At 40.5% G+C, this 27,129-nt stretch overlaps 1 protein-coding gene across 9 annotated transcripts in view; it reads left to right on the top strand.

The window, feature by feature from the left end:
- SPIN1 (spindlin 1) overlaps positions 1-26,149 on the top strand; it is a 75,233-nt gene extending 49,084 nt beyond the window's left edge. For 6 of the 9 annotated variants that reach the window (XM_056525329.1, XM_056525301.1, XM_056525322.1 and 3 more), the window contains exons 2-7: positions 3,304-3,519; positions 6,062-6,113; positions 13,306-13,559; positions 16,631-16,864; positions 22,109-22,141; positions 22,717-26,148. In XM_056525329.1, the coding sequence (XP_056381304.1) occupies positions 3,468-3,519; positions 6,062-6,113; positions 13,306-13,559; positions 16,631-16,864; positions 22,109-22,141; positions 22,717-22,916 (825 nt within the window). In that variant the 5' untranslated portion in view covers positions 3,304-3,467 and the 3' untranslated portion in view covers positions 22,917-26,148. Of the gene's footprint in view, positions 1-3,303; positions 3,520-6,061; positions 6,114-13,305; positions 13,560-16,630; positions 16,865-22,108; positions 22,142-22,716 lie in introns of all 9 variants that reach the window. The other 3 variants (XM_056525354.1, XM_056525375.1, XM_056525365.1) reach the window with 3 other exon arrangements.
- The last annotated feature ends 980 nt before the right edge of the window (positions 26,150-27,129 follow it).

Here is a 27,129-nt window from a genome sequence, read left to right as displayed (position 1 = left end):
GCGGCGGCGGTATGTGGTCAGAGGATGGAGGGGGAGGCTATGGCCCAACTGTGGTGGTTAGACTCGGGACAGGCAGGGGGAGAGAAGCCGGCGGCGGTCTCTGGCAACGCAAAAGCCGCTGCAGTTCATTGATTTAAAGCGCCCGGTATAAGTTATCATCCTGAAAGGTGCCAGATTATCAGTATCGGCCCTAAAAAATCGATATCTGTCGATCCCTAATATATATTCCCTTAAGGACTCAGCGTTTTTCCATTTTTGCATTTTAATTTTTTCCTCATTACCTTCTAAAAATCATAACGCTTAAATTTTGCACATAAAATTCCATATGATGACTTCTTTTTTTGCGTCCCCTATTCTACTTTGCAGTGACATTAGTCATTTTATCAAAAAATCCACGGCGAAACGGAAAAAAAAATTCATGGTGTGACAAAATTGAAGAAAAAATTTCCTTTTGCAACATTTGGGGGCTTCCGTTTCTACGCAGTGCATTTTTCGGTAAAAATTACACCTTTATTCTACGGTTTAAAATGATACCCAACTTATATAGGTTTGATTTTGTTGTACTTCTGAAAAAAGTCATAACTACATGCAGGAAAATTGATACATTTAAAATTGTCATCTTTCTGACCCCTATAACTTTTATTACTTTTTTTCCCGCGTACAGGCCGGTATGAGGGCTCATTTTTTGCGCTGTGTTCTGAAGTTTTTATCAGTACCGTTTTTGCATTGATCGGACTTATTGATCGCTTTTCATTCATTTTTTTTTTTATGATCTAAAAAGTGACCAAAAATACGCTTGGACTTTGGAATTTTTTTTGCGTGTACGCTATTGACCGTGCGGTTTAATTAACAAAATATTTTTATAGTTCAGACATTTACTCACGTGGCAATATCACGTTTATTTTTATTTAGTTTTTTTTTTATGGGAAAAGGGGGGTGATTCAAACTTTTATTAAGGAAGGGGTTAAATGACCTTTAACTTTTTTTTTTTTTTTTTTTTTTTTGCAGTGTTATAACTCCCATAGGGGGCTATAACACTGCACACACTGATCTTTTATCCTGATCCCTGCAAAGCCATAGCTTTGCATGGATCAGCGTAATAGGGGTTTGATTGCTCAAGCCTGTAACTCGGGCTTTGAGTAATCAAACACCGATCGGACGCGACGGAGCAAGGTAAGTGGGCCTCGAGCCCTAGCTGATCAGCCTGACTGAGCTGCCGGGAAGCTTTTACTTTAGTTTTGGATGTGGCGATCAACTTTGACCGCCACTTATGAAGGGTTAATAGCGCACGGCACAACGATCTGTGCCACACGCTATTAGCCCAGGGTCCTGGCTATCAATAGCAGCCGGGACCGACCTGGTGTGATGCGGGGTCACAGCGTGACCCCGTTTTAAACACCGGCCGCAGGGCATACAGGTACGCCCTGCGCCCTTAAGAGGAGATATATATATAATATATTTTTACATGTAAGCCATTCACCATACTGAATCATTAACATTATTTTAATAGTTCATCCATTTCCGCATGCGCCAATAGAAAATAAACTTTTTTGCTTTAGTTTTTTTTATAAAGAGGGATGATTTTACTTTTAAGGTGAGATTATGTGTGTTTAAAATTTAAGTCTAAAGGGTACTTTTACATGCACAGTTCAGATTCCTAACACTTAATAATATTATTCTATTGCATACTTGGTGTCATCGGCTATCTTTTCATAATGCTTGGCTCAGTAGGCTCTTTTGTCAGCAGATTGGAGCAAGTGAGAGGACCTCTAGTGGGCGAACAAACAGATCAAACCCCCGCATACGTGTGAGGGTGTCTATTGGTTAGCGGGACAATCATTTTTGCGCTCTGCTGACACCTCTGTTGGTGTTAGGAACTGTCCAAAGAGGAGCAAATCCCCATAGCAAACCTCTCCTGCTCTGGAAAGTACCTGACATGGACAGAGTTGTCAGCAGAGAGCACTGTGGTCCTACTGGAAAGAACTACACAATTTCCTCTGGAGCATACAGTAGCTGATGAGTACTGGAAAGATTATAATTTTTAAACAAAGTTCATTTTCAAATCTGTATAACTTTCTGGCCCCAGTTGAAGTGCTCTGATTTCTGTTAATCACGGCTCTTAAGGAGTTAACCTCATGAAGTGCCAGTACGTAACAATGCGCAATTCCATATTTTTTTTTGGCTTCATAATTCATTATATGATAAAATAAAGTGTGCCACTGTAAAGTACATTTTGTCCCACAAAAATGAGCCCTAATACAACTGTCAGTGAAAAGATAAAGGGTGAGGAGGAACAAAACAAAAGCCACAAATCAATATTCAAAGGGTCGTGAAGGGATGAATGGTGAGGTTGCCATTCTGTTATTGGCTGGAAGTGCATGGCTGCTAATAGCAGCCATCACTTAGTCTATGAAGTGAGCCCCGCTTATGCGCTTACCTTAGATATTCTGACGGCCAATCAGGACATTAATGTGTGGCCTGGTGCATTAAAGCATACTGGTTATATCACAGAAAAAAAAAATTGTCTAGCTTCTGTAATTGGCTCACATCCCTCTGTACCGCGGCTCACTTACTCTGACATCCACTGCTCAGGAAGGTGTGTGTCCGAGGCAAGCATTGAGCAACTGGCTTTTACTGCTGGCACCTGCTGCCCACAGACTCTCTGCCTGGAATATGTTTGTGCTGCCCCTAAAGTGTATTACAAACAAATGATATACCCCTAAAGTAAATAGCTATTAACCTGTTATTACTTATAGCATAACCCCTTCCCCACTCTGGATGTACATCATGGATATGATGAGGGGTCCGCATCAGAACTGGCAGATGCTGTCCGCAGCAGTCATCTGCCGGTTATGACAGATCACTCTGATGTCCAGCATTTAAACATTAAATGCCAGTTATCCCTAGTGCCTAGTGGTCCCGTCGGCACCCCTGCAATGTATTCAGGAGACCATAGGATTTTACAATAGAAGACCAGCCTATCTGCCAATGGTTCTGTACAGAAAATACTTGTATTTTATTTTTTATTAAGAAATGAGTCGATTTTGCTTGGGCTGCAGGATACGTGTTAGTTTTAAGGGCACCTCTAAGCTTGATGCTACAGCGTTCAAGATACAGATTTTGCAGTTGTTGGATAGACTTGCAAGGGACTCCCGCAAAATTTGCTGTAGTCTTGCACAAATCTCGTGCTTGTAGGTGCCACCAAAATTTTAACACACATCCTAGATTTGCTCTTTAAATAATTAAAAATTCTTTATACACACATTCCCAGATAACTTACAAATAATTTTTTTTGTTTTGCAGAGAACTTATCGTTTGGCAAGAGCACTTCATGCTTAAAGAGATCTTTGTCTGCACGGTGGGAAAAAAGGTGTCTTTTTCATGTAGACTAGAGTTACTACATCAAACTTGGAGTGACTTGTTTTCACCCTAGTTTGGCAGCATTGCTGCCGTGCATACACAGATGAATGAAGACTCCATTTGGAAAGGCAGCCGCTCAGCGATCAAGAGCTGATGCAGGTAAGTTTATCTGAAAATTTTAAAGGGGTATTCCAGGAATTTGTTTTTTATTTGACTGTTACAGGGGCTGTAAAGTTAGTGTAGTTAATAATATAGCGTCTGTACTGTACCTGTGTGTGACGGTGGTCTCTCAATTTTTAAGTGATTTTCACCCCAATATTTATTTTTAACAGCATACAAAATTACTCGGGTCTCAGGATTTCCCAGGTAGCAGTGCGTCGAGACCTGATATCACTTGTCAGTTGTGCAAAGGGAGCCAGCCCTCCTTCAATGGGTGGCGCGACAGAGATAATTTAGCAACAGCTGTAGGCACCCTGATTATAAAAAAAACACTGGTCTTTTGAGCTTATTTGTGCTGAAATGGGTGGGGTGGCTGATGTGTGGGAGGGAGGAATGTAACTACACAAACATGGAACTATGGGATGTGTAGTTTGAGACCAAACTCCAAAAGGAAATACCCAGATAGCCTGGCAGGTATGTACTTAAATCACCTTATGGTGGATAGCCCCTTTAAGTGCTACCTGGAACACGAAAAGATTATATAAGTGGCCATACACTTTTTACAACAAACATTATTTTTTTTTTTTTAAATGGTCATACTAGATAGATATAGATATATATATATATATATATATATATATATATATATATATATATATATATATATATATATATATAGTTAGATAGAATATACACACAAACAGTGGGACATTTTTCAAGATCTGTGCAGAGAAAGAGTGGTGTAGTTAACCATAGAGACCAATCAGATCGCTTCTTTTTATTTTTCAGCCTACACAGGTTTTAATAAATCTCCTCTAGTGACTTCAGCCTTGGGAGTATAATACATTATGATTTCTCACTGGGCTCCCTTTCGGGCTTTCTTCTCTCCCTGCTGAGTAGCTCTGCCCCCACATGTACAGGGCACATGACTCTAACATCATCACAGGTTCTACCCCTTTAGCATGTAGCAGATACGGGCAGTCACTGAGGACCACAGATCTCTTCCACACACAACATAACAGCAGTAACTGCCTGGCCAGGACTTTCTTCTGCAGGACTAGTATGCATATTCCAGATTGGGAACTACTGCTCTAAGGGTTAATCTCTTTGATGTTTTGGTGGTTGGGGGGGGTGGGGGTGGCATTTGGTTTGTATCTTAGGGTACACTGAAGTGTAAACACATGTAGAGGGGACCCAAACTGCTGTGTCAATGGAGTGGTAAATGTAGAAGTATTGGGGTAGGGGTTTGCGCACAGTGGCAAATAACATGCTTTTGCTGAGCCATGACCAGCGTTGGGGGACCACCCTAGAATATCAATTGATTTTAATAGGAGCTTGAGAACCAAACTGCCCGGAAAGTGTCCTGTGACTTTTTTTTTTTTTGCATGGTTTACAGTCTTCCAGTCAATAGTTTTTTCACAGAAACAGTTAAAGGAAAACTGTCAGGGGAGGCACCCACACTAACCAGCGGTACTGCCTGATAAAAATGACGTTAATACAAATGATGCTTACAGTGCCCATATCAGTCTCTCTTTGTCTGATATTTTCTTCTTTCTGAATATGCGAATAAGCCGCTAGTTGCATGGGCGGGGTAATAATCCAGCCGTTTGGCACTATGACGTTAGCGCTTTTCCTTCAATGCTCTGCTGGGCTAATCATTATTCTCCTCCTCTCCTCCCTCCTCACTGCTCTGTAATTGCGTTTATTGCGCATGTACCCCTTCCTCGTTACACCCAGCAGCGGCCTCAGCGCGGCTTCATAACCATGCTGAGGCCGCTTCTGGGTGTAACCAGGAAGGGGCACATGCGCAATAAACACAATTACAGAGCAGTGAGGAGGGGGGAGAGGCGGAGGGAGGCAGAGAATAATGATTTGCCCGGCCGAGCACTGAAGGAAAAGCGCTAACGTCATAGTGCAAAAAGGCTGGATTGTTACCCCGCCATGCATCTAGCTGCTTATTCGCAGATTCAGAAAGAAGAAAATATCAGACTTACAGAGTGATGGATTCGGGCATTGTAAGCATTGTTTTTATCAGCATCACCCACAGGACCACTGGTTAGTGTGGGTGCCTCTTCTGACAGTTCTTTTAAAGGGGTTGTCTCAAAAAGCTCACAAATAGGTCTAAATTGATGCATTATTTGACATGAAACATGTTAAATGTACAAAGACTCCCCATGTGCCTGCTTTATTGTGGTAACCTGCTGCCCTTGGTTACGACCAACTTAGGCGGTCACACATGCTCAGTTCATCTGCATCCTCATGGTCTGATCGGGAAGTACTTACTAGCTTAGTTATTCTTCTTTGCACATGCAAGCAAGGGTGTTTGTGGGAAAGTGTGGGCTTTGAACAGCCATAGTTCTGAGTAGAAAGCAGGAAGTGATTATATTCAGGGGGAGAAGAAATCTACAGGGATGTAAGTTACAAGACAGCACATCTGTATTCCATTGCTTAATGCTGTCCGCTGCCTTTTAGGACAGGCTTTTGAAACACTGCTTAGTTCACATGTCAAGCAGTACAAACTAAATGTTGTTTTCTTATCTAGCAGCACATGCAGGTGTTTCTGCAAATATGATGAAGAAAAGGACTTCTCACAAGTGAGTATGGAAGAACCATTGTTTATTTGGCTTATTTGTGTGTTTGTGTGCTTAGATATAGTTGCTGCAGATACATGATTTATTCCAGAGAACTGCATGATGTTATATCACCCCCATAATTATATTATAGAGTGATTCCTTAAGTTACTTGGTCTCGGCTTGCAGTATTTTTAGCATTTAGCATAACTTGAAAGAGAACATGACACACAGTTCCAGAAGCAGTCTGGATCCATAGCCCATATGAATGGTCGAATATTAGCCAATCAAACTGGGCATTTCACCGGTAAAACAGCTCTTTACATTTGCCACAACAAACTGCTGCTTTAGACAACAGGTGAGGTATGTATATCCGTTACACTGTGCCCATTGTAGCTAGTACTGACGTTTGTAAGCACTTAACCCCTACAGGACCCATGACGTACCGCTACGTCATGACACCCTGGGTCTTAAGGACCCATGACGTACCGGTACCTCCGTGGGAATTCCGGGGTGACTTCTGATATCGATCAGCAGGCACCCCGTGCAAATGCCCAGGGGCGATGATCGGTTGCGGTGATCGGCCGGCGGCGATGACGTGCGGCTGGATCCTACAAAAGCTGGTGAGATGCCTAGCAACATCTGGAGGGCTACAGTGTGAGACCACTATACAGTGGTCTCTAAACTGTAGCCCTCCAGATGTTGCAAAACTACAACTACAGCTGCTTGGGCATGCTGGGATTTGTAGTTTTGCAACAGCTGGAGGGCTGCAGTTTGGAGATCACTGTGCAGTTGTCTCTAAACTGTAGCTCTCCAGATGTTGCAAAACTGCAAATCCCAGCATTCCCAAAAAGCTGTCTCGGCATGCTGGGAGTTGTAGTTGTGTACCTCCAGCTGTTGCATAACTAAATCTTCCAGCATGCTCTTCGGCGATCAGTACATGCTGGGAGTTGTAGTCTTGCAACAGCTGGAGGCACACAGGTTCTGTTACCTAACTCAGTATTTTCCAACCAAACTGAAGGTTCTCCAACCAGTGTGCCTCCAGCTGTTTACAGTAAGTTTCCTGCTTCAAGTTTGAGCTGCAGCAAATTTTTCCCTAGCGGGATACTCACCGTAGCCCGCCAGTGCGAATTTACCCTAAAAACACTACACTACACTACCACATAATGAAGGGTAAAACACTACATATACACCCCCTTACACTGTTCCCCCCCCCCCCCCCCCAAAATAATAATGAAAAACCGATCGTATGGCAGTGTTTTCAAAACAGAGCCTCCAGCTGTTTCAAAACAACTCCTCCCAGCATTTCCGGACAGCCACTGACTGTCCAGGCATGCTGGGAGTTTAGCAACAGCTGGAGGCACCCTGATAGGGGTATTCTATGCCAGTGATTCCCAATGTCCAGCCCTATGCAATCCCTAATTTAGTCTTCAAATGCGCATGCCGCTTTCTCACTTCGGAGCCCTGTCGTATTTCAAGGAAACAGTTTAGGGCCTTTATATGGGGTATTTCCGTACTAAGGAGAAATTGCACTACAAATTTTGGGGGGCTTTTTCTCCCTTTACCCCTTATGAAAAGTAAAAGTTGGGGGCTACAACTGTGTAAAAAATAATAATAATAATAAATATATATATATATATATATATATATATATATATATATATATATAATATAAAATAAAATATTTACACTAACATGCTGATGTTGCCCCATACTTTTTATTTTCACAAGCTGTAAAAGGAGGAGAAAAGAATAATAATAATTTGTAACGTAATTTCTCCTGAGTACGGAAATACCCCATATGTGGGTGTAAAGTTATCTGCGGGAGAACAACAAGGCTCAGGAGTGAGAGCGTACTATGTACATTTGAGGCCTAAATTGGTGATTTGCACAGGGGTGGCTGATTTTACAGTGGTTCTGACGTGAACGCAAAAAAATTCCAACATGTGACCCCATTTTGGAAACTACACCCCTCACGGAATGTAACAAGGGGTATAGTGAACCTTATCACCCCACAGGTGTTTGACGAATTTTCGTTAAAGTTGGATGGGAAAATGAAGAAAAAATTTTTCACTAAAATGCTGGTGTTACCCTAAATTTTTCATTTTCAAAAGGGAAAATAGGAAGAAAGCCCCCCAAAATTTGTAACCCCGTTTCTTCTGAGTAAGAACATACCCCATATGTGGATGTAAAGTGCTCTGCAGGCACACTACAATACTAAGAAGAGAAGGAGCGCCATTGGGCTTTTGAAGAGAAAAATTGGCCGGAATTGAAGGCCACGTGTGTTTACAAAGCCCCCGTAGTGCCAGAACATGTAATGTAATAAGGGGTACAGTGAGCATTTACGCCCCACAGGTGTAAAACTGATTTTTGGAACAGTGGTCCTTGAAAATGTCAGTGGGGTGTAAATACTCACTGCACCCCTTATTCAATTTTGTGAGGGGTGTAGTTTCCAAAATGGGGTCACATGTGGGGGGGGGGGATCCACTGTTCTGGCACAACGGGGGGCTTTGTAAACGCACATGGCCCCTGACTTCCATTCCAAACAAATTCACTCTCCAAAAGCATAATGGCTCTCCTCCTCTTCTGAGCAATGTAGTGCGTCAGCAGAGCACTTGACGTCCACACATGGGGTATTTCCATACTCAGAAGCAATGGGGTTATAAATTTTGGGGGTCATTTTCTCCTATTACCCCTTGCAAAAATGTAAAATTTGGGGGAAGAACCAGCATTTTTGTGAACATTTTTTTTTTTTTTTTTCATTTACACATCCAACTTTAACAAAAAGTCGTGAAACACCTATGAGGTGTTAAGGCTCACTGTACCCCTTGTTACGTCCCTTGAGCGGTGTCGTTTCCAAAATAGTATGCCATGTGTTTTTTGTTTTTTTTCTGTTCTGGCACCATAGGGGCTTCCTAAATGCTCACCAAAAACCATTTCAGCAAAATTTGCTTTCCAAAAGCCAAATGTGACTCCTCCTCCTCTGAGCCCTCTACTGCTCCCGCCGAACACTTGGCATACACATGTGAGGTATTTTCTTACACGAGAGAAATTGGGTTACAAATTTTGGGGTACATTTTCTCCTATTACCCCTTGCAAAAATTGAAAAACTTGGTCTACAAGAACATGTGAGTGTAAAAAAAATGAAGATTTTGATTTTTTTCCTTTATTTTGCTGCTATTCCTGTGAAACACCTAAAGGGTTAACACACTAACTGAATGTCATTTTGAATACTTTGAGGGGTGCAGTTTTTATAATGGGGTCATTTGTGGGGTATTTCAAATATGAAGACCCCTCAAATCCACTTCAAAACTGAACTGGTCCCTGAAAAATTCAGATTTTGAAACATTTTTGAAAAATTGAAGAATTGCTGCTATACTTTGAAGCCCTCTGGTGTCTTCCAAAAGTAAAAAATATCAACTTTATGATGGAAACATAAAGTAGACATATTGTATATGTTAATCAATATATAATTTATTTGGAATATCTATTTTTCCTTACAAGCAGAGAGCTTCAAAGTTAGAAAAATGCAAAATTTTCAATTTTTTTCATCAAATTTTGGAATTTTTCACCAAGAAATGATGCAAGTATCGACAAAAATTTACCACTAACATAAAGTGGAAAATGTCACGAAAAAACAGTCTCTGAATCAGAATGAAAGGTTAAAGCATCCCAGAGTTATTAATTCTTAAAGTGACAGTCGTCAGATGTGCAAAAAATGGCCGGTTCCTACACTGAAAATTGGCTGGGTCCTTAAAGGAGTAGTCCAGTGGTGAACAACTTATCCCCTAAGTTGCAGATTGTGGGGGGTCCGACCACTGGGGCCCCCGCGATCTCCTGTACGAGCCTCGACACCCGCTATCTGGCCAGAGAGCCTGGCCCGCGTACAGAGAGATCGCAGGGGGCCCCAGCGGTCGGACCCCCCGCGATCTCAAACTTATCCCCTATCCTTAGGATAGGGGATAAGTTTTTCACCACTGGACTACCCCAGTGTTTTTTTTATTTTTATTTTTTTATTTTTTTTTAATAACTGGTGCCAGAAAGTTAAACAGATTTGTAAATTACTTCTATAAAAAAATCTTAATCCTTCCAGTACTTATTAGCTGTTGAATACTACAGAGGAAATCATTTTAATTTTGGAACACAGAGCTCTCTGCTGACATCTCTGTCCATTTTAAGGAGTAGGAATAAATCCCCATAGCAAACATATGCTGCTATGGACAGAGAGGTCACCAGAGAGCACTGTACTCGTGATGTCAGCGCTGTGTTCAAAAAAGAAAATTTCCTCTGTAGTATTCAGCAGCTAATAAGTGCTGGAAGGATTAAGATTTTTTAATAGAAGTAATTTGCAAACCTGTTTAACTTTCTGGCACCAGTTAAATATATTTATATATATTTCCGCTGGAGTACCCCTTTAACCTCTTAAGGACGCAGGGCGTACCTGTACGCCCTGCACCTGGTCCTGGTGTTTAAAACGGGGTCACGCCGTGACCCTGCATTACACCGGGTGGGTCCCGGCTGCTAATGATAGCCAGGACTAATAGCGCGCGGCACAGATCGTTGTATATCGAAAGTAAAAGCTTCCCGGCAGCTCAGTTTACTTAGGCTGGGTTCACACCACGTTTTGTACTTACGGTTCCCGTATACCGCTGGGAGGAGGGTGGGCGGGGCTTGATCGCTGCGCCCGCACTCAGCCGTATAGGGGAACCGTATTTAATGCATGTCTATGAGCCGACCGGAGTGAACCGCAGCCTCCGGTCGGCTGCATTTTTGGCCTTATGCGGTTTCTCGACCATAGGCAAAAACACGGTCGACCACGTTTTTGCCTGCGGACAGGAAACCGCATACGGCCGAAAATGCAGCCGACCGGAGGCTGCCGTTCACTCCGGTCGGCTCATAGACATGCATTAAATACGGTTCCCCTATACGGCTGAGTGCGGGTGCCGCTATTAAGCCCCGCCCCCCTCCTCCCAGCCGTATACGGGAACCGTGAGTACAAAACGTGGTGTGAACCCAGCCTTATATAGGTTTGATTTTGTCGTACTTCTGAAAAAAATCATAACTACATGCAGGAAAATTTATACGTTTAAAATTGTCATCTTCTGACCCCTATAACTTTTTTGCTTTTCCGTGTACGGGCCGGTATGAGGGCTCATTTTTTGCACAGTGATCTGAAGTTTTTAGCGGTACCATTTTTGCATTGATCCGACTTTGATCACTGAATTTTTTCATGATGTAAAAAGTGACCAAAAATACGCTATTTTGGACTTAGGAATTTTTTTGCGCGTACGCCATTGACCGTGCGGTTTAATTAACTATATATTTTTATAAATCAGACATTTCCGCACGCGGCGATACCACATATGCTTATTTTTATTTACACTTTTTTTAACGGGAAAAGGGGGGTGATTCAAACTTTTATTAGGGAATGTGTTAAATGATCTTTATTCACTTTTTTTGCAGTGTTATATCTCCCATAGGGGGCTATAACACTGCACACACTGATCTTTTCCATTGATCAATGGTTTCTCATAGGAAGCAATTGATCAATGATTCTGCCGCTTGACTGCTCCTGCCTGGATCTCAGGCACTGGGCAGTCATTCGGCAATCGGACAGTGAGGAGGCAGGTAGGGTCCCTGCTGTCCTGTAAGCTGTTAGGGATGCCACGATTTCACCGCAGCAATTGCAAACAGCCCCCTGAGCTAACCTTTAATGGTTTACTTTCACTTTAGATGCGGCTGTCAGGCTCAAGGCCTGATTATTAAAATCCTATATGTGTATTATAAATTATAACTGTGTGTGATGTATTATCCAAGACATGGGTAAGAGGTCATTCAGACTGTGTATCCTTTTGTCTATTGCATTTTATTGGGGGTCTGGCTGTTGGTTTACATCTCCTTTTGAAGCAGCAGGAAGTCATGCACTCTGGTCCCATCATATAATCAACCAGATAAGAGGGCCAGGAACAGAGATGCTCCCCTGGTGGGATCAGAGGGGAGGGGGGAATGGAGTCTCCCTCCAAAAAGGCAGATATATAATATTTAACAATGCTAGACTCAGGGTGTTCAAGGCTGTGCCACAAGCTGACAAGACCATCCTAAGAACAGCTGGACTCTCACTCTCATGGACTGATACCATCATGCTGTAAGAACTTCATCTTTTGTTTTCTGAACTTGTCTTGCAAAACTCTGTTATATATTTTTGTACCTGTATGTAATTTGTTCCTGTATTTTTATATATAGAACTGTGATACCTTTTATCAGATTAAATGTTTAATTAATCAGCTCTGGTCTTTGATCTCTAAATATATGAGCTCACCTTTCTGAAGGCAGCTCTGGTGGAAACAAGTTTATCTAAGGGTTAATTTGGTGACTTGCTGGGACTAGTAGTGGATACCCAGAGGTCTGGCGGCTTTAACCCTTGCACCATCACACTCTCTCTAGCGTCTTAGCTGGACCGATAGGGTGTGATCGTGATAGCGGCGTTCAACTTTGAACGCCGCGTCTAAAGGGTTAATAGCACGCGGCACCGCGATCAGTGCCCTGTCCTATTAGCCACAGGTCCTGGCCGTTGCTAGGTGCCGGACCTGACACACTATGACTGGCCCCGTGTTATAGACAGGGAGCGGGCTTAGGTCGTACAGGTACGCCCTCCATCCCCAACAGGTTAATTTGTCTGTATTAGTTCTTTTGTCACTTTTCTTTTCATCTTTATTTTTTATTGTTTTCTTCATTTGAATGATATTTTGTAGACTTTGAAACCAAATGCCAGTTTTCTATAGTTATGGTCTCATTACATACAATAGATTCTACATACAACTAATAAATATTGTAAGGTAAGTAACAACTGTATATTATATATATATATATATATATATATATATATATATATATATATATATATATATATATATATAAATATATAATATATAATATATGTGTGTGTGTATATCATACACACACATTTTATAAATGTTTTATTTTGTAGGGTCTGGGAAGCTGCAGTTTAACATTTGCAGTTGTCATCCACACATTTGGCTTATTATATAAAACAACATTGTGGGCCCATGTAACTTTTCTCAAGGAGTTACATAACCACCTATTCTTTTGTCAGTAAAGTTGGTCAATGCTATTGACTTTAGGGTTAAATAAAGCACAGCTGTTAAATAGTATCTAAGGTTGCATACGGTCTCAGAATGATTGTTGTTACTTTTAGGAAACATCGAAGCAATATGGGACCAAGTAAACCAATCTCACAACCAAGAAGAAATATTGTTGGATGTAGAATACAGCATGGCTGGAAGGAGGGCAGCGGTCCAATAACTCAATGGAAAGGAACAGTTTTGGATCAAGTACCAGTCAACCCTTCACTTTATCTTATAAAATATGATGGATTTGATTGTGTATATGGACTTGAGCTTCACAAAGATGAAAGGGTGTCTGCTCTTGAAGTACTTCCAGACAGAGTTGGTAAGTGTTCTAATATGATCAATGTTATATTGCATTTACTGAAAACAATGTGCTAATCTACATGGTCTTTTTTGTATGTTAGAGCCTGGAAGATCCACAGTATATTCTTTTATTCAAAATACTACTGTTTGTTCCACCTGTTCTTTGTTTTGATAAGTATTAGAGTATTCCAGGAAAAAAACTTATATATATATATATATATATATATATATATATATTCAACTGGCTTCGGAAAGTTAAACAGATTTGTAAATTAGAAAAATGTGATACAGACCTCAAGATATATATATATATAAATAGTGGTAGATGTGATAGGGTGTATGGATAGCTAGATAGATAGAATTATAATAATATATAAAATAGTTAAATATATAATTTAGGAATGACAGATTAGTTGTACATTGAATAAAATGAAGACATTTATTAAATTGACATTAATAAAATGGAAAATAAATGATTGGATTTAAAATTATATATACAGTCCATGCAAGGCCCTTGCTATGGACTAGTAAAAAATATTAAAAAAATGATAGAATAAAAAAGATTATGCGTGATTCAATTATTCATGCTATAGCCACCTAGATGCGCATTGATGTTCAATGAATAGTTATTGTTACTGCAGTAGTTGGATACAATATTGCGATCTGATAGTGTTCCACAGAATAGTGCGTATGATTAGAACTGGTGCTTAGCACCGCTCTCCGCTCTGCTGATGTGTGAGGTCCCGGGATGGTAGCTCTGCATAAATGAGCTCCGTGCTGCAGACTGGCACGGCTGGGCAGCCGCCTCGATGTAAACGTCCACGCAATGGGTGGATAGATTCCCGGTGTCCTCCAGGTATGGCACGGGATGCGTCCGGCCGAGTTGGTGATGATGGATAAGATGCGGTGAGTGGGTGCAGACGATTGGCAGTCATACCAGGCAGCGTCCTCGTGGCTGGGTGCGCTGGGGGTTCCAGCTGTTGCAAATAGGGGTAAACGGAGATAATAATCTTGGTATAGGTGGTCTGTATAGTTTGGGTAGGTTAGCTAAACTCGTTTTTGAGGAGACCCCTTCTTCAGTAGCTATATATGCTTATAGTAGTAGTATAAGTAGTAGCTTATAGTAGTATAGTAGCATATATAGCTACTGAAGAAGGGGTCTCCCCAAAACTCATTCAGCTAACCTACTCAAACTATACAGACCACCTATACCAAGAATATGATCTCCGTTTACCCCTATTTGCAATTGCAACAGCTGGAACACCACTATATTGGGACCACTGTACAGGCGCGCGCACCCAGTCATGAGGACACTGCCTGGTGTTACTGCCGATCGTCTGCACCCACTCACTGCCTCAATCGCCGCATCTTATCCACCATCATCCCCAACTCGGCCGAACGCATTCAGTGCCATACCTGGAGGACACCGGGAATCTATCCACCCATTGCGTGGACGTTTACATCGAGGCGGCTGCCCAGCCGTGCCAGTCTGCAGCACGGAGCTCCTTTCTGCAGAGCTACCATCCCGGGACCTCACACATCAGCGGAGCGGAGAGCGGTGCTAAGCACCAGTTCTAATTATACGCACTAATCTGTGGAACACTATCAGATCGCAATATTGTATCCAACTACTGCAGTAACAATAACTATTCCTTGAACATCAATGCACATCTAGGTGGCTATAGCATGAATAATTGAATCTCGCATAATCTTTTTTTTTTATTCTATAATTTTTTTATATCATTTTTTAATAACTATTACTAGTTCATAGCAAGGGCCCTGTTTGGACTGTATAGATCATTTTAATCTAATCATTTATTTTCCATTTTATTAATGTCAATTTAATAAATGTCATTTTATTCAGTGTACAACTAATCTGTCATTCATAAATTATATACTTAACTCTGATATATATTCTCTATCTATATAGATAGGGTATATATATATATATATAGATATGGATTATCTATCACATCTACTACTGTATGTATTATATATAATTCTCTTGAGGTCTGTATCACATTTTTCTATTTTGGCACGTGGGTTACCTGCAACACAGTCACCTCGAGATATATATAATATAAATATATTGAGCCCCCCCCGACCTACATTTTCTCTACAGATTTGTAAATTACTTCTATTAAAAAATCTTATTCCTTCCAGTACTTATCAGCTCCTGAAGTTGAGTTATTTTCCGTCTGACCACAGTGCTCTCTGTTGACAACTCTGCTTGTCTCAGGAACTGTTCAGAGCAGGGGCAAATCCCCATAGTAAACCTCAAATGCTTTGGACAGTTCCTGAGACAAGCAGAGGTGTCAGCAGAGAGCATTGTGGTCAGAAAGAAAAGAACTCAACTTCAGCAGCTGATAACTGCTGTAAGGGTAACTATTTTTTAATAGAAGTAATTTACAAATTTGTTTAACTTTCTGGAGCCAGTAGATATATAAAAAGAAAAAAGTTTTTTTCCTGGAATAACCCTTTAATGGAGGATATTTAGTAATTTAAATGTGCCAGAATTCTGACTCAATTTGTGCCAAAGTACTTACATTTAGATGCAGTGCAGTTTTTAGACACCTTTTTGTAGCTTCCTAGACTGTTGTGAAAAGTGCCTATTAAAGGAAATCTGTCAGTGTCACCTGCACTAACCTGTCGGTACAGAAAGGTATTCAGGTGACACTGATGACAACGGTACTTGCCTTGTCCCGTTCCATGCAGGGGATCTCCAGTAATCCAACCAAGAAAGAGAAACTTGCAGGTCTAGATGTGCCAAATCTATGCACCAGGAGAAAATCAATAATTTGAGGATTATTTAATTTGAGCTGATGTACTCTTTTAATCTCTTATTACAGTGAGCAATTCTAGTTGCTGTTAATACAGTTTGAGGTTTTGTTTAGCACCTCAATCATCTATTGCTGTTTTCTATTCTCTCTCTCTCTCTCTCTCTCTTGGTTTTTAAAAGTGCACTGCAGCACAGATACTTTCTCCACTTAAAAATCCTAGAATCAATTATGTCAGAATGTGCAGGGCATGTGGATCTAAGCAGTTATGGATGGCTTACTCAGACTAAAAAAAAATGTTTTTCCATTAAAGCATCATCTCGAATCAGCGATGCCCATTTAGCAGACACAATGATTGGTAAAGCTGTAGAACATATGTTTGAAACAGAAGATGGCTCCAAGGATGAATGGAGAGGGATGGTTTTGGCACGAGCACCCATTATGAACACATGGTTTTATATAACCTATGAAAAGGACCCTGTCTTATACATGTATCAACTTTTAGATGACTACAAAGAAGGAGATCTTCGCATTATGCCAGATTCAAGTAAGTCATTCTTATATTGTTATTCCTGGCTTACTTAGCTTAGTTATGTCACTTTTTTGTTTTGTCATTTCTGTAAATCTGGCTTGGTTCTCAGGTGCACACTTTATTTGCTCACGTAGAATAACCACTGTTTGCTGTAGAGTTGAAAAGGATTGCTCTGGAATACATGCAGTATAGTATGTGCCATTCAATTCTGCTGCTACAGATCGTAGAGAGAGTGGCATAGCCCTTATCAGGGTTGACAGTATGGGGCATAGGGGTTGGAAGCCTAAGGCCAGGACTACACTGAGACTGTTTGTAGTGCTAAAAAAATAGCATACCACTTAAACCCTTTTTACACATTGCCCCAACAGTGCCATGCCTCAGCCATAGATACAGAGTTGGCAGTTCCTGCTAAGGCTGGGTTCACACCACGTTTTTCAAATACGGTAACCGTATACGGTTTTCCGCAAAAAAAAACGTATACGACCGTATCCAAAACCGTATGCATAGAGAATGCATTGTAAACTGTATTCCAAATGTTGTGTACGGTTGCATCCGTTTTGCCTCGGATACGGTTTTGCCGATTTTTCAACCGTAGGCAAAAACGCTGTCGACCACGTTTTTGCCTCCGGTTGGAAAACCGTATGCGAACCGTATGCGGTTCTTTTAACATTGTTGTCTATGAGAACCGTACACAGAATTTCAGAATACGGTTGCACACGGTTTTTCTAATCCGTTTTTGGAGTTGACACATGCGCAGATTGGAATTTCAATAGAACAATAGTAACTTTATTAAATTGCTGGAAAACTAATTCCAACAAAATAGCAAAACCGTTGGCAAAAACTGATGCAAACGGATAGAACCGCACGGGGAAAAACTGTATACGTTTTAATTTGGAGTCATACGGTTGTATATAGTTGCATACGGTTTTTGCCATACATTTTTTAGTGGAAAACCGTATACGGTAACCGTATTTGAAAAACGTGGTGTGAACTCAGCCTAAGATGATTTGTCTCGGAAGCAGGAATTAACAATGACATCCGGGGGACGGGATGATATCAGACCATGAGCTGTGGGGGAACAGGGTGTGAAACTATTACTTAGCCCTAGCTGAATATACAAAAAGTGATGGCATGTTTCCTTTCGCTCATTCTTCTACTCTAGCACTGGCAAGACAATGCAGTGTCAAATATTAGGTGCATGGATAGAATGAAATGAGACTGCATTGCTTTGTACGAAAGTCTCCTGTCTCTGTAGCAGACAATATAATGCAAATTGTAACATGGCTGAAGGGCTAAGGAGGGGTAGAAGTTTCAAAGACCGCACCAAATCAAGAGTCCGTGAAAAGAGGTAAAGTTAGGCTACTTTGACACTGCTGCTGGGCCCCGCAACGAACGGTCTTAAAGCTTTTTTTTTTTTTTTTGCCTTTTAACCGCAGTTAGTGTGACGGAGCCCAACGGGAGGCATAACTGGCACAGAGGATCACTTTCACTTGAATGGAATTCTCTGACATCCGTTATTGCGGCCGTTATTCCGCCAGAAGATAGCGGGAGAAGGAAATCACAAGCACAAATTTTTGAAAGGAGCCTTAGGTTCACAACATGTCTGTGGTATAGGCTTAAAGAATATGATGTGAAATCGGCATATAGATCTCACTTTATTAGCCAAACAAATAAAACAATAATTTGTTATTAATTTGACTTGTATGTCTGAGTACAGTGTTGTCAACTATGCTTTTAATACAGCCTTATGCAAAAAAGACTTTTATTAAAGCTCTTAAGCTTCCCCCTCCATTTAGAATCTATGCACAGATTTCAGAGCATACCCAGAAACCTCTCCCATTTGTGTCATTGGGTCAGATTCTGTCTGTTGTTGCCATGTGTCCATGGGACTTGCTCTAAATGGAAACTGACAGATGGATCAACCCTACTTACCTGAAAAGGCAAGAATACAGTGAAAAGTAACACCTCTCTTTTGCTATCTTCACACAGGCGATAAATGTGCAGAATGGCCGCACGAAAAATAGGTGCGGACATCGCGCACATTTAACTAAACGACGGGAGCTAGGTCCGCTAGGAAATGTGCCGTCTCAGAGACTGCAATGCATTCCTTGCAGACAGAATAGACTTGACTGTTCTTTCTGCGGATGCCGGAATCTGAATTTCTGCGCCAGAGGTTTCTGAAATTCTGCCGTGTGAACAGTGCTGCAGAATCCCACTGTAATCAACAAGACTCCTCAGATGCTGCTGAGGAATATCCGTGTGAAATATTAATGCGGAATTCTGCATGGACATTCTACCATGTGAACATAGCCTTATAGCATTAACCGTTCACAATAGGTGATGGTCACAGCTCTCCTTCTCCGATCACCTGTACACTGACACCTGCACGTCAGAGCAAGTTTGGAAAATAATACCATACAAGTTAAAGGAATGTGTTATCAGAAAATAAGCAGCTTAAATGTTGAACATATTTTTTTCTCATTTTTACTATGCTTTTATAAAGCAAACCTGAAATCTTCCAGTTTTCATTTTGGCCATTAGTATTAACCTCTTCAGGACACAGGGCGTATGGGTATGCCCGTGGGAATTCCGGTCCTCTCCGCTGGCCGGTCGGGGACCGGATCAGGATGACTGCGGATATCTATCAGCAGGCATCCCGTGCATATGCCCAGGGGGGTGCTGAGACCGTCAATTCAGACCGGCGATTCCGGGTCATACGGGTCTCCGGTGACCCGGAAAATAAGGGGGGGGATCGGGGATGTCCAAGACACCCCCGGTCCCCCTGAAGGGATAGGAGTTAGGTGGCAGGGGTGCCACCCCTCCTATCCCTGCTATTGGTCGGTCAGAAGACTGACTAATGGCAGATCGGAGGAGGAGGGGTTAAAGTTTGGTTCCCCCATTCTGCCCACAGACGGTAATCCGGGCAGAACGGGGGAACTGTAGCATGACTGTCGGTGGTGGATGTCCCTTACCTGCGATGGGCATCGATGACGTGCAGCTCCCTGGTGAAGACTACGGAAGCCGGTGAGTAGTTGCCTAGCAACATCTGGAGGGCTACAGTTTGGAGACCACTATACAGTGCTCTCTAAACTGTAGCACTCCAGATGTTGCAAAACTACAACTCCCAGCATGCCCAGACAGCCGTTTGAGCAAGCTGGGATTTGTAGTTTTGCAAGATTTAGAGGGGTACAGTTTGGAGATCACTGTGCAGTGGTCTCTAAACTCTGGCCCATTCGGATCTTGTAAAAACTACAACTCCCAGCATGCCAAACAGCTGTCTTGGCATGCTGAGAGTTATAGTTGTGTACCTCCAGCTGTTGCATAACTACATCTCCTAGCACTAACATGCTGGTGTAGCCCCATACTTTTTATTTTCACATGAGTTAAAAGGGGAAAAAAAGACGCCAAAATGTGTAACACAATTTCTCCTGAATACAGAAATACCCCATATGTGGGCATAAAATGCTCTGCTGCCGCACAACAAGGCTCAGGAATGAGAGCACACTATGTACATTTGAGGTCTAAATTGGTGATTTGCACAGGGGTGGCTGATTTTACAGTGGTTCTGACATAAACGCAAAAAAATAAATACCCACATGTGACCCCATTTTGGAAACTATGCCCCTCATGGAATGTAACAATGGGTATAGTGAGCCTTAACACCCTACAGGTGTTTGACGAATTATCATAAAATTTGGATGGGAAAATGGGAATTTTTTTTTTTTACTAAAATGCTGGTGTTACCAAAATTTTTTTATTTTTACAAGGGAAAATAGGAAAAAAGCCCCCCAAAATTTGTAACTCCATTTCTTCTGAGTAAGAACATACCCCATATGTGGATGTAAAGTGCTCTGCGGGCAAACTACAATGCTCCGAAGAGGAGCGCCGTTGGGCTTTTGAAGAGAAAATTTGTCCGGAATTGGAGGCCATGTGTGTTTACAAAAGCCACCATAGTGCCAGAACCGTAGACCCCCCCCCCCCCCCCCTCACACACACACATATGTGACACCATTTTGGAAACTACACCCCTCATGTTATGTAATAAGGGGTACAGTGAGCATTTACGCCTCACAGGTGTCGCCAGTGGGGTGTAAATGCTCACTGCACGCCTTATTAAATTCTGTGAGGGGTGTACCACCCGTTAATAAACGTACGTTTATTAACAGGTGAACTTCATAGTGTGAAAGCAGCCTTAGCTACATTCATCATAACTTAGCATCCTCATCGCTCTCTACCCCCCACCTTCTGAGACTTAACGAAAGTGACAACCCTCTCAGCCGCTGATCGTCTCCGAGGGTGGGGGCTTGAGGGTGCCAAGATGGGTAATTAGCGGTCCCCACTGCTCCACTTTTCCTCTGCACAGGTTTTGATCTCCACCAATTCTCCATATGGAGGAATGATCTGCCTACAAGTTTTTTTTACTTTCTGGTTTCTTGAAATGACAAGATCTCAACAAGATTTTTCCTTTTTTTTTTTTTTGTCCGTTTGTAGCCGTGTCTTCTTACTTGCTAAGCATCCTTTCAAGTCATGTTGCTATAGGACACATTTTACTGCTTTTCTTGGATTGAATTGTGTTATCACACAAAAGTACGTTTATATCTAGGAGACAGAACAGTTCTACTTCTTGAAAAGTATAATGGCTGTGTGGTTCCATGGTGTTTAAACTTGCATATCACCACCATTTAAATAGATGAACGTGGTAATTTTGGGGTTTGAAAATTGCACCCAAGAATGTACCAGACTTGTGGAGGCCCTTTTTCTGAAGTCTTGGCTGATTTCCCTTGAAGCAGATGCAAGTAGGCCTTGAAATACTGCCACAGGTGCCAATAATGTCAGTCAGCCTATCAACGCTTCTAAAGCCATGATATTGTTTTCTGGAATTTCCCAAGCTATATAAAAATACAAGCATGTTTGTGTATGCAAACTTCTGACTGACTGAATTAATAATAAAATGAATTATAAATGAAATATGTTTACATTTTTTTTTTTTTTTTTTAAAAAGGACTTGTCTGTTCTAGTTTTGTTGACTTAGTGACTTCACCCTAAGTATATGTAAACTTGTGACTTCAACTGTATATAGTTTTATTGCTGGTAATTTTTTCCTGGTTATAATACATGAGTGGTGCAAATATTATACTCCTCTATGAGCTATATTTTTCCTTTAATCTCTGATTTTACTAATTGTCATCCAAGAATGGTGACTTTATTTTATTATTCTAATTTACAAATAAATATTAATCATATTATTGTACCTATTAGGACATTCTCCATCCATGCCAAAGAATGAAAAAGGTAATGCAATTTACATTTGAACTTGTATACCATATTAAGACACGTTGACATTAAGCTAATTCCTTTGTCCTAAACCTACTACTCATGTATTATAAGGAACTGTGCATTTTATGCATCTAGAAGTAAGTGGCAGGTGGTCTTATTTCTTGCATTTCTAAATGTCTTCTCCTTGGGGTGCATTATCCCTTATATTTACACAAATGATCTATGTTTAAAGAAAAAGGATCTAGTGGCTCATAGTTTCTTAATAGCCAATTTACATCTTCCTATTATCAAATACTGTAAGATCTACCATGTCTGTCCGTTTCTTACCCAACTAATTTAAGTCTGATGAATTCTTTTCTAGCATAGATTTAGATTGTACATGAAAAATCAATCGGTGTTTTTCCTCTTGTAATTAAGTCAAATAGAATGCATTCTATAGAAAGGAAAATATATTGGAGACTTATTGTAGATGATTTCCATTGGAGATGCCTATAGTTATTATCTGAATATGGTTTAATTTTGGATGTATGTTATGTACTTTCAGAAAAGTAAACCTGTACTAATTTTCTTTTTCTTGTTGCTACCAATAGATGATTCTCCTCCAGCTGAACGAGAACCGGGTGAGGTGGTTGACAGCCTGGTGGGGAAGCAAGTGGAATATGCCAAAGAAGATGGCTCAAAAAGGACTGGCATGGTTATTCATCAAGTGGAAGCCAAACCCTCTGTTTACTTCATTAAGTTTGATGACGATTTCCATATTTATGTCTACGATTTGGTGAAGACATCCTAAATGGGATTGTGGACACCATTGCCAAACTTGTGGATCTAAATATATGTAAAATTTGTAGAAAGACTTACTGCTTTCTGACTACAGAAAAACTCTGATATTCCTGCGAACCCACAATCCCTGATGTTGCGTACAAAAGAAAGGGAAAAGTAATTTCGGTTGAACAACATGCTTATCAGTCTTTCTGTTAGGAACGAACCACTTTCAAAGATTGCCGTGTTTGGAGGGACACTGTTTTTGAGCATTCATTTTTAAAGCAGGAGTTGTCTTAGCGCAAGGACAAGACCAGCCATGCAGATTAAGAAATAATGGGCTAAAAATGTATTTCTTAAGCTCTCATTCCTTACTCTACAGAGAACTGTTTGGTATGTCTAACTTCCGTAAAGTAGGTGTCCATTATTTTTGCTTCCAGCGTCTTTGTTGAAGGCAGTAGGGGTAATTGATAAATGTGCTGTGAGTCCCAGCAAAACATTGCACTGTGAAGTATTGACTTATGGTTCACACCAACATTTTGCCAAACACTTGGCAATATTCAGTTTAGTATCTGTGGGATGTTCATTGGCTGTAAATTGGCCTAAAGCTCCACATCACATATGGCAAACTAGTGCAGCTGTGTGAATGAAAGAAAAATTGTATTGATACAAGAAATAAAGACAACATTTCCTAACTTTGGCTTTACCCTGGACATGATGTCTTAGGTTGTGGGGCTATTCTGCACCAAGTTAAACTGTGTTGAAACTATATTTCCAGTGTTACGTCTGTCTTGTGAGAAGTGTTCAGACTTCCCACACTTTCCCTTTTACTTAATTTTTTCCCTCCTCTTCTTTTATTTTCTTCCGCTTTTCTTCTTTTTGTGTTTGGCTGTCTATTTATTTTTTCTTTCCAGTCACTTGCCACTAGTGTTTCAAGTGCTATAAAAATGTCCTGTTTTTCAATGCCATTACCAGAAAAAAACTACTTTAAAATAAAATAAGGGGCTGAGTGGAGAAATTAATTTCCTATTATATGATAAAACCTTTAAAAGACTGCACCGGTCAAGTTCATGACTGCCTTTTTCTCCCCCACCGAAAGCAAAATTTTGATCTCCAGCACCAGGCAAGCATGCACGTTTCTTAAACATAGCATTAACAAAAACTGCACAAACTTTAGCTGTGCTGAATAGAAATCTATTCATGCCAAGTTTTGATATACATTATTTTTCAAGTATATTTCATTCTGTTGGAAAATGATGAACGCTAAATTGTTCTAATACACACTAATGTTAAGAATGTTGTCTGCTCAAGCAAAATGATCCTACTACATAAGTTTACATGTAAAAAGGTGTTGCTTTTAGGGATGGCTTTCAGTTTTTCTCCTTTCAGCATTGTTTTGCACAGATTGTTTAGTAGCGTCATCGTAAGCTGTTACAGTTAATCTTACACTCCCCAAAATGAGTATTGAACATCATCTAGGATGCTATACACTGTCTGAGTTTCTTCTAGTTTGGCTTAAATGTTACCATCTTATAATGTTGACTAAGCTTACAACTGTGTTGGTGCCAACATGATTCCTTTTCTCTGTGAACTTCAAGCTCTTGCTTTTGAAATATTGGTATACTTCATGAGTAATAATCTATGGTACCATGTATTTCACCCACTGTTACTATAAAGTATTGGAAGTGATGTGTTTTGTGCACAATGGATACAGAAAAGCCGCATGTGTCCTCCAATTTAAACCTTCTCTGTACGATTATTAAGGGAGCAGGTAACCTTGATACTTCTAGGGTTTTCATTTTGTTCCCCTTTGCTGCTAAGTTTTAGCACTTACCTCCTGTTAATGTGCGAGAGTGCTGAACTGTTACTCACTTAAAACCTTGTGGCGTTCTTTTTACTGAATCCTTCTGCCATGTTTCATATTTAGCCTTATGGCAAATGCCTTCTAATGTTTTTTTGTTTTTTGTTTTTTTTCCCCCTACTGCTCAAAATGTAATGTTGGTGTAGTTGTCCATTGCTATTTCAGTACTTTCTTGAATGTTCTTTTGGAAAAGCAAACGCAGAGGGTATTCAGTGAATAGCGGATCCATTTGTCTTTTTTTTTGTCATACACTAAAAAGGTCTTGATTCATCGTGTTTTTTTGTGTATTCAGCAAAAGTACTAGATTTGCAACAGTGTTTCTATCCTGCAGATCTCTAAAGTGACGATTATTGACTCTGAAGAGTCCTGCATGTAAATCTCAAAGCAGAGCCTGGCTCCGTGAGCCCACCACTATAGTTTGTAACACATTGTAAATGTGTGTGTGTGCGTGTGTGCGCGCAATTGGAAACGCACAGTATGTATTGTCAAATTGGGCCTTCTCTTCTTTTTTTTCTTTTATGCGCTCTAACTTTTTTTTTGTCTTTATGGTTACATGTGTACTTACTGTTTTATATACATTTTTTTTCTGTATTTTTTTTATTTTTTATGCTTCTGTTTATATTTGATTTCACCTGTTAAGTCAGGTGCATGAACATTAAAGAAATTTCACCATTCATCTCTTTTCAGGTTTTTGTTGGGGCTCACGTTTTAGATCTGCATGCAGTGCTTGCATTTAATGTTACCTTACATCTCGATACCTGGATAAAGTAGTTTGAAGTTATTATTCAGAAAATTCACAGGACTGAACTGCAAGCTGTGTTTTGTTTGTAATCCTATTTTTGGACTTTTTTTCTGATGTATAATTGTATTTTGTGTGCGTGATGTCAGGCTGCCATGTAATACTACATAAAAAAATATATATGAAGAATATGATTGACCAGTCCATTCTTTTTTTGCATGCCTAGTTAGTATGCTAACGATTACAAATAAATGGAGCATGTGTGAAATGTTGATTTTAAATTTATTTTTTTACATATTTTTTAACCATTGCCCCCACACCATATAATATTTGTATGTCTGTCTAATTTGCAAGCTTGCTTGCCTCGCTTTGTGACACTAGATTTAAATGCATTGATAATGCACACTTGCTGTGAACAATTAGCTATTAATCTTTGCCACCATTTATAGGTACTATAGTGTATTTAATTTATACACTTTTTTTTTTTCTTTTTTTTTTTTTTCCCTTCAATTTAAAAAAAATGTAAACACCTCCTCAATTGTAAGGTTTTCTACAGTGAAAAGATTGGACTAACAATTGCAATCCTTTTTAGCTGATACACTAGCTGAGCATAAAGTTGTTCAAAAGTGTATTCTTATGTTCTAAAACAATTGTATTGCTGTTACTGGTGAAAAAAAAAATACTTGCCTGTCACCATTACCCTGCAGCTACAGCTGAAGCTCTTGTTTAGTCCCTATTGGTCCCCCATTGCTTCTCTCTTTTGCTTGCTTCCGAGATGGTCAGACCTTGGAAAATTTTATTTAGACAACCCTTATATTGCTCAAATGGGATCACAGTGTTAAAGGGGTACTCCGCTGCAAAACAAATTTTAAAAATGTATCCTTCCAGTACTTATCAGCTGCTGTATGCTTTACAGGAGTTTGTATTACTTTCTGGAGTTCTTTTCAGTCACATCAGTGGACAGTTCCTGATACATACTAAGGTGTCAGCAGAGAGCACTGTGGTCAGACTGAAAAGAACTCCAGAAAGGAATACAACTTCCTGTGGAGCACACAGCAGCTAAGTACTGGAAGGATTAAGATTTTTAAATAGAAGTAATTTACGAATCTGTATAACTTTCTGGCACCAGTTGATTTGAAAAATTTTTTTTTTTCCACCGGAGTAACCCTTTCACCCCTTAACAACGCAGGATGTAAATGTACGTCCTGGTGAGCTGATACTTAATGCACCTGGACGTACATTTACGTCCTATGCATAACCCCGAGCATCAGCACAATGCTCGTGTCATGCTCAGCAGGTCCCGGCTGCTGATAACACCCAGGGACCCGCCGGTAATGGTGGATCGTGCGGACGTCCGCCATTAAAGGGGTATTCCAGGCAAAATCTTTTTTTATATATATCAACTGGCTCCGGAAAGTTAAACAGATTTGTAAATTACTTCTATTAAAAAAAATCTTAATCCTTCCAATAGTTATTAGCTTCTGAAGTTTTCTGTCTAACTGCTCAATGATGATGTCACGTCCCGGGAGCTGTGCATGATGAGAGAATATCCCCATAGGAACTGCACAGCTCCCAGGACGTGAGTCATCAGAGAGCAGTTAGACAGAAAACAACAACTCAACTTCAGAAGCTACTAACTATTGG

This window comes from Hyla sarda, chromosome 1 (genome assembly GCF_029499605.1).
Source record: "Hyla sarda isolate aHylSar1 chromosome 1, aHylSar1.hap1, whole genome shotgun sequence".
NCBI lineage: Eukaryota > Metazoa > Chordata > Amphibia > Anura > Hylidae > Hyla > Hyla sarda.
This window is presented reverse-complemented; position numbering and strand designations above follow the sequence as displayed.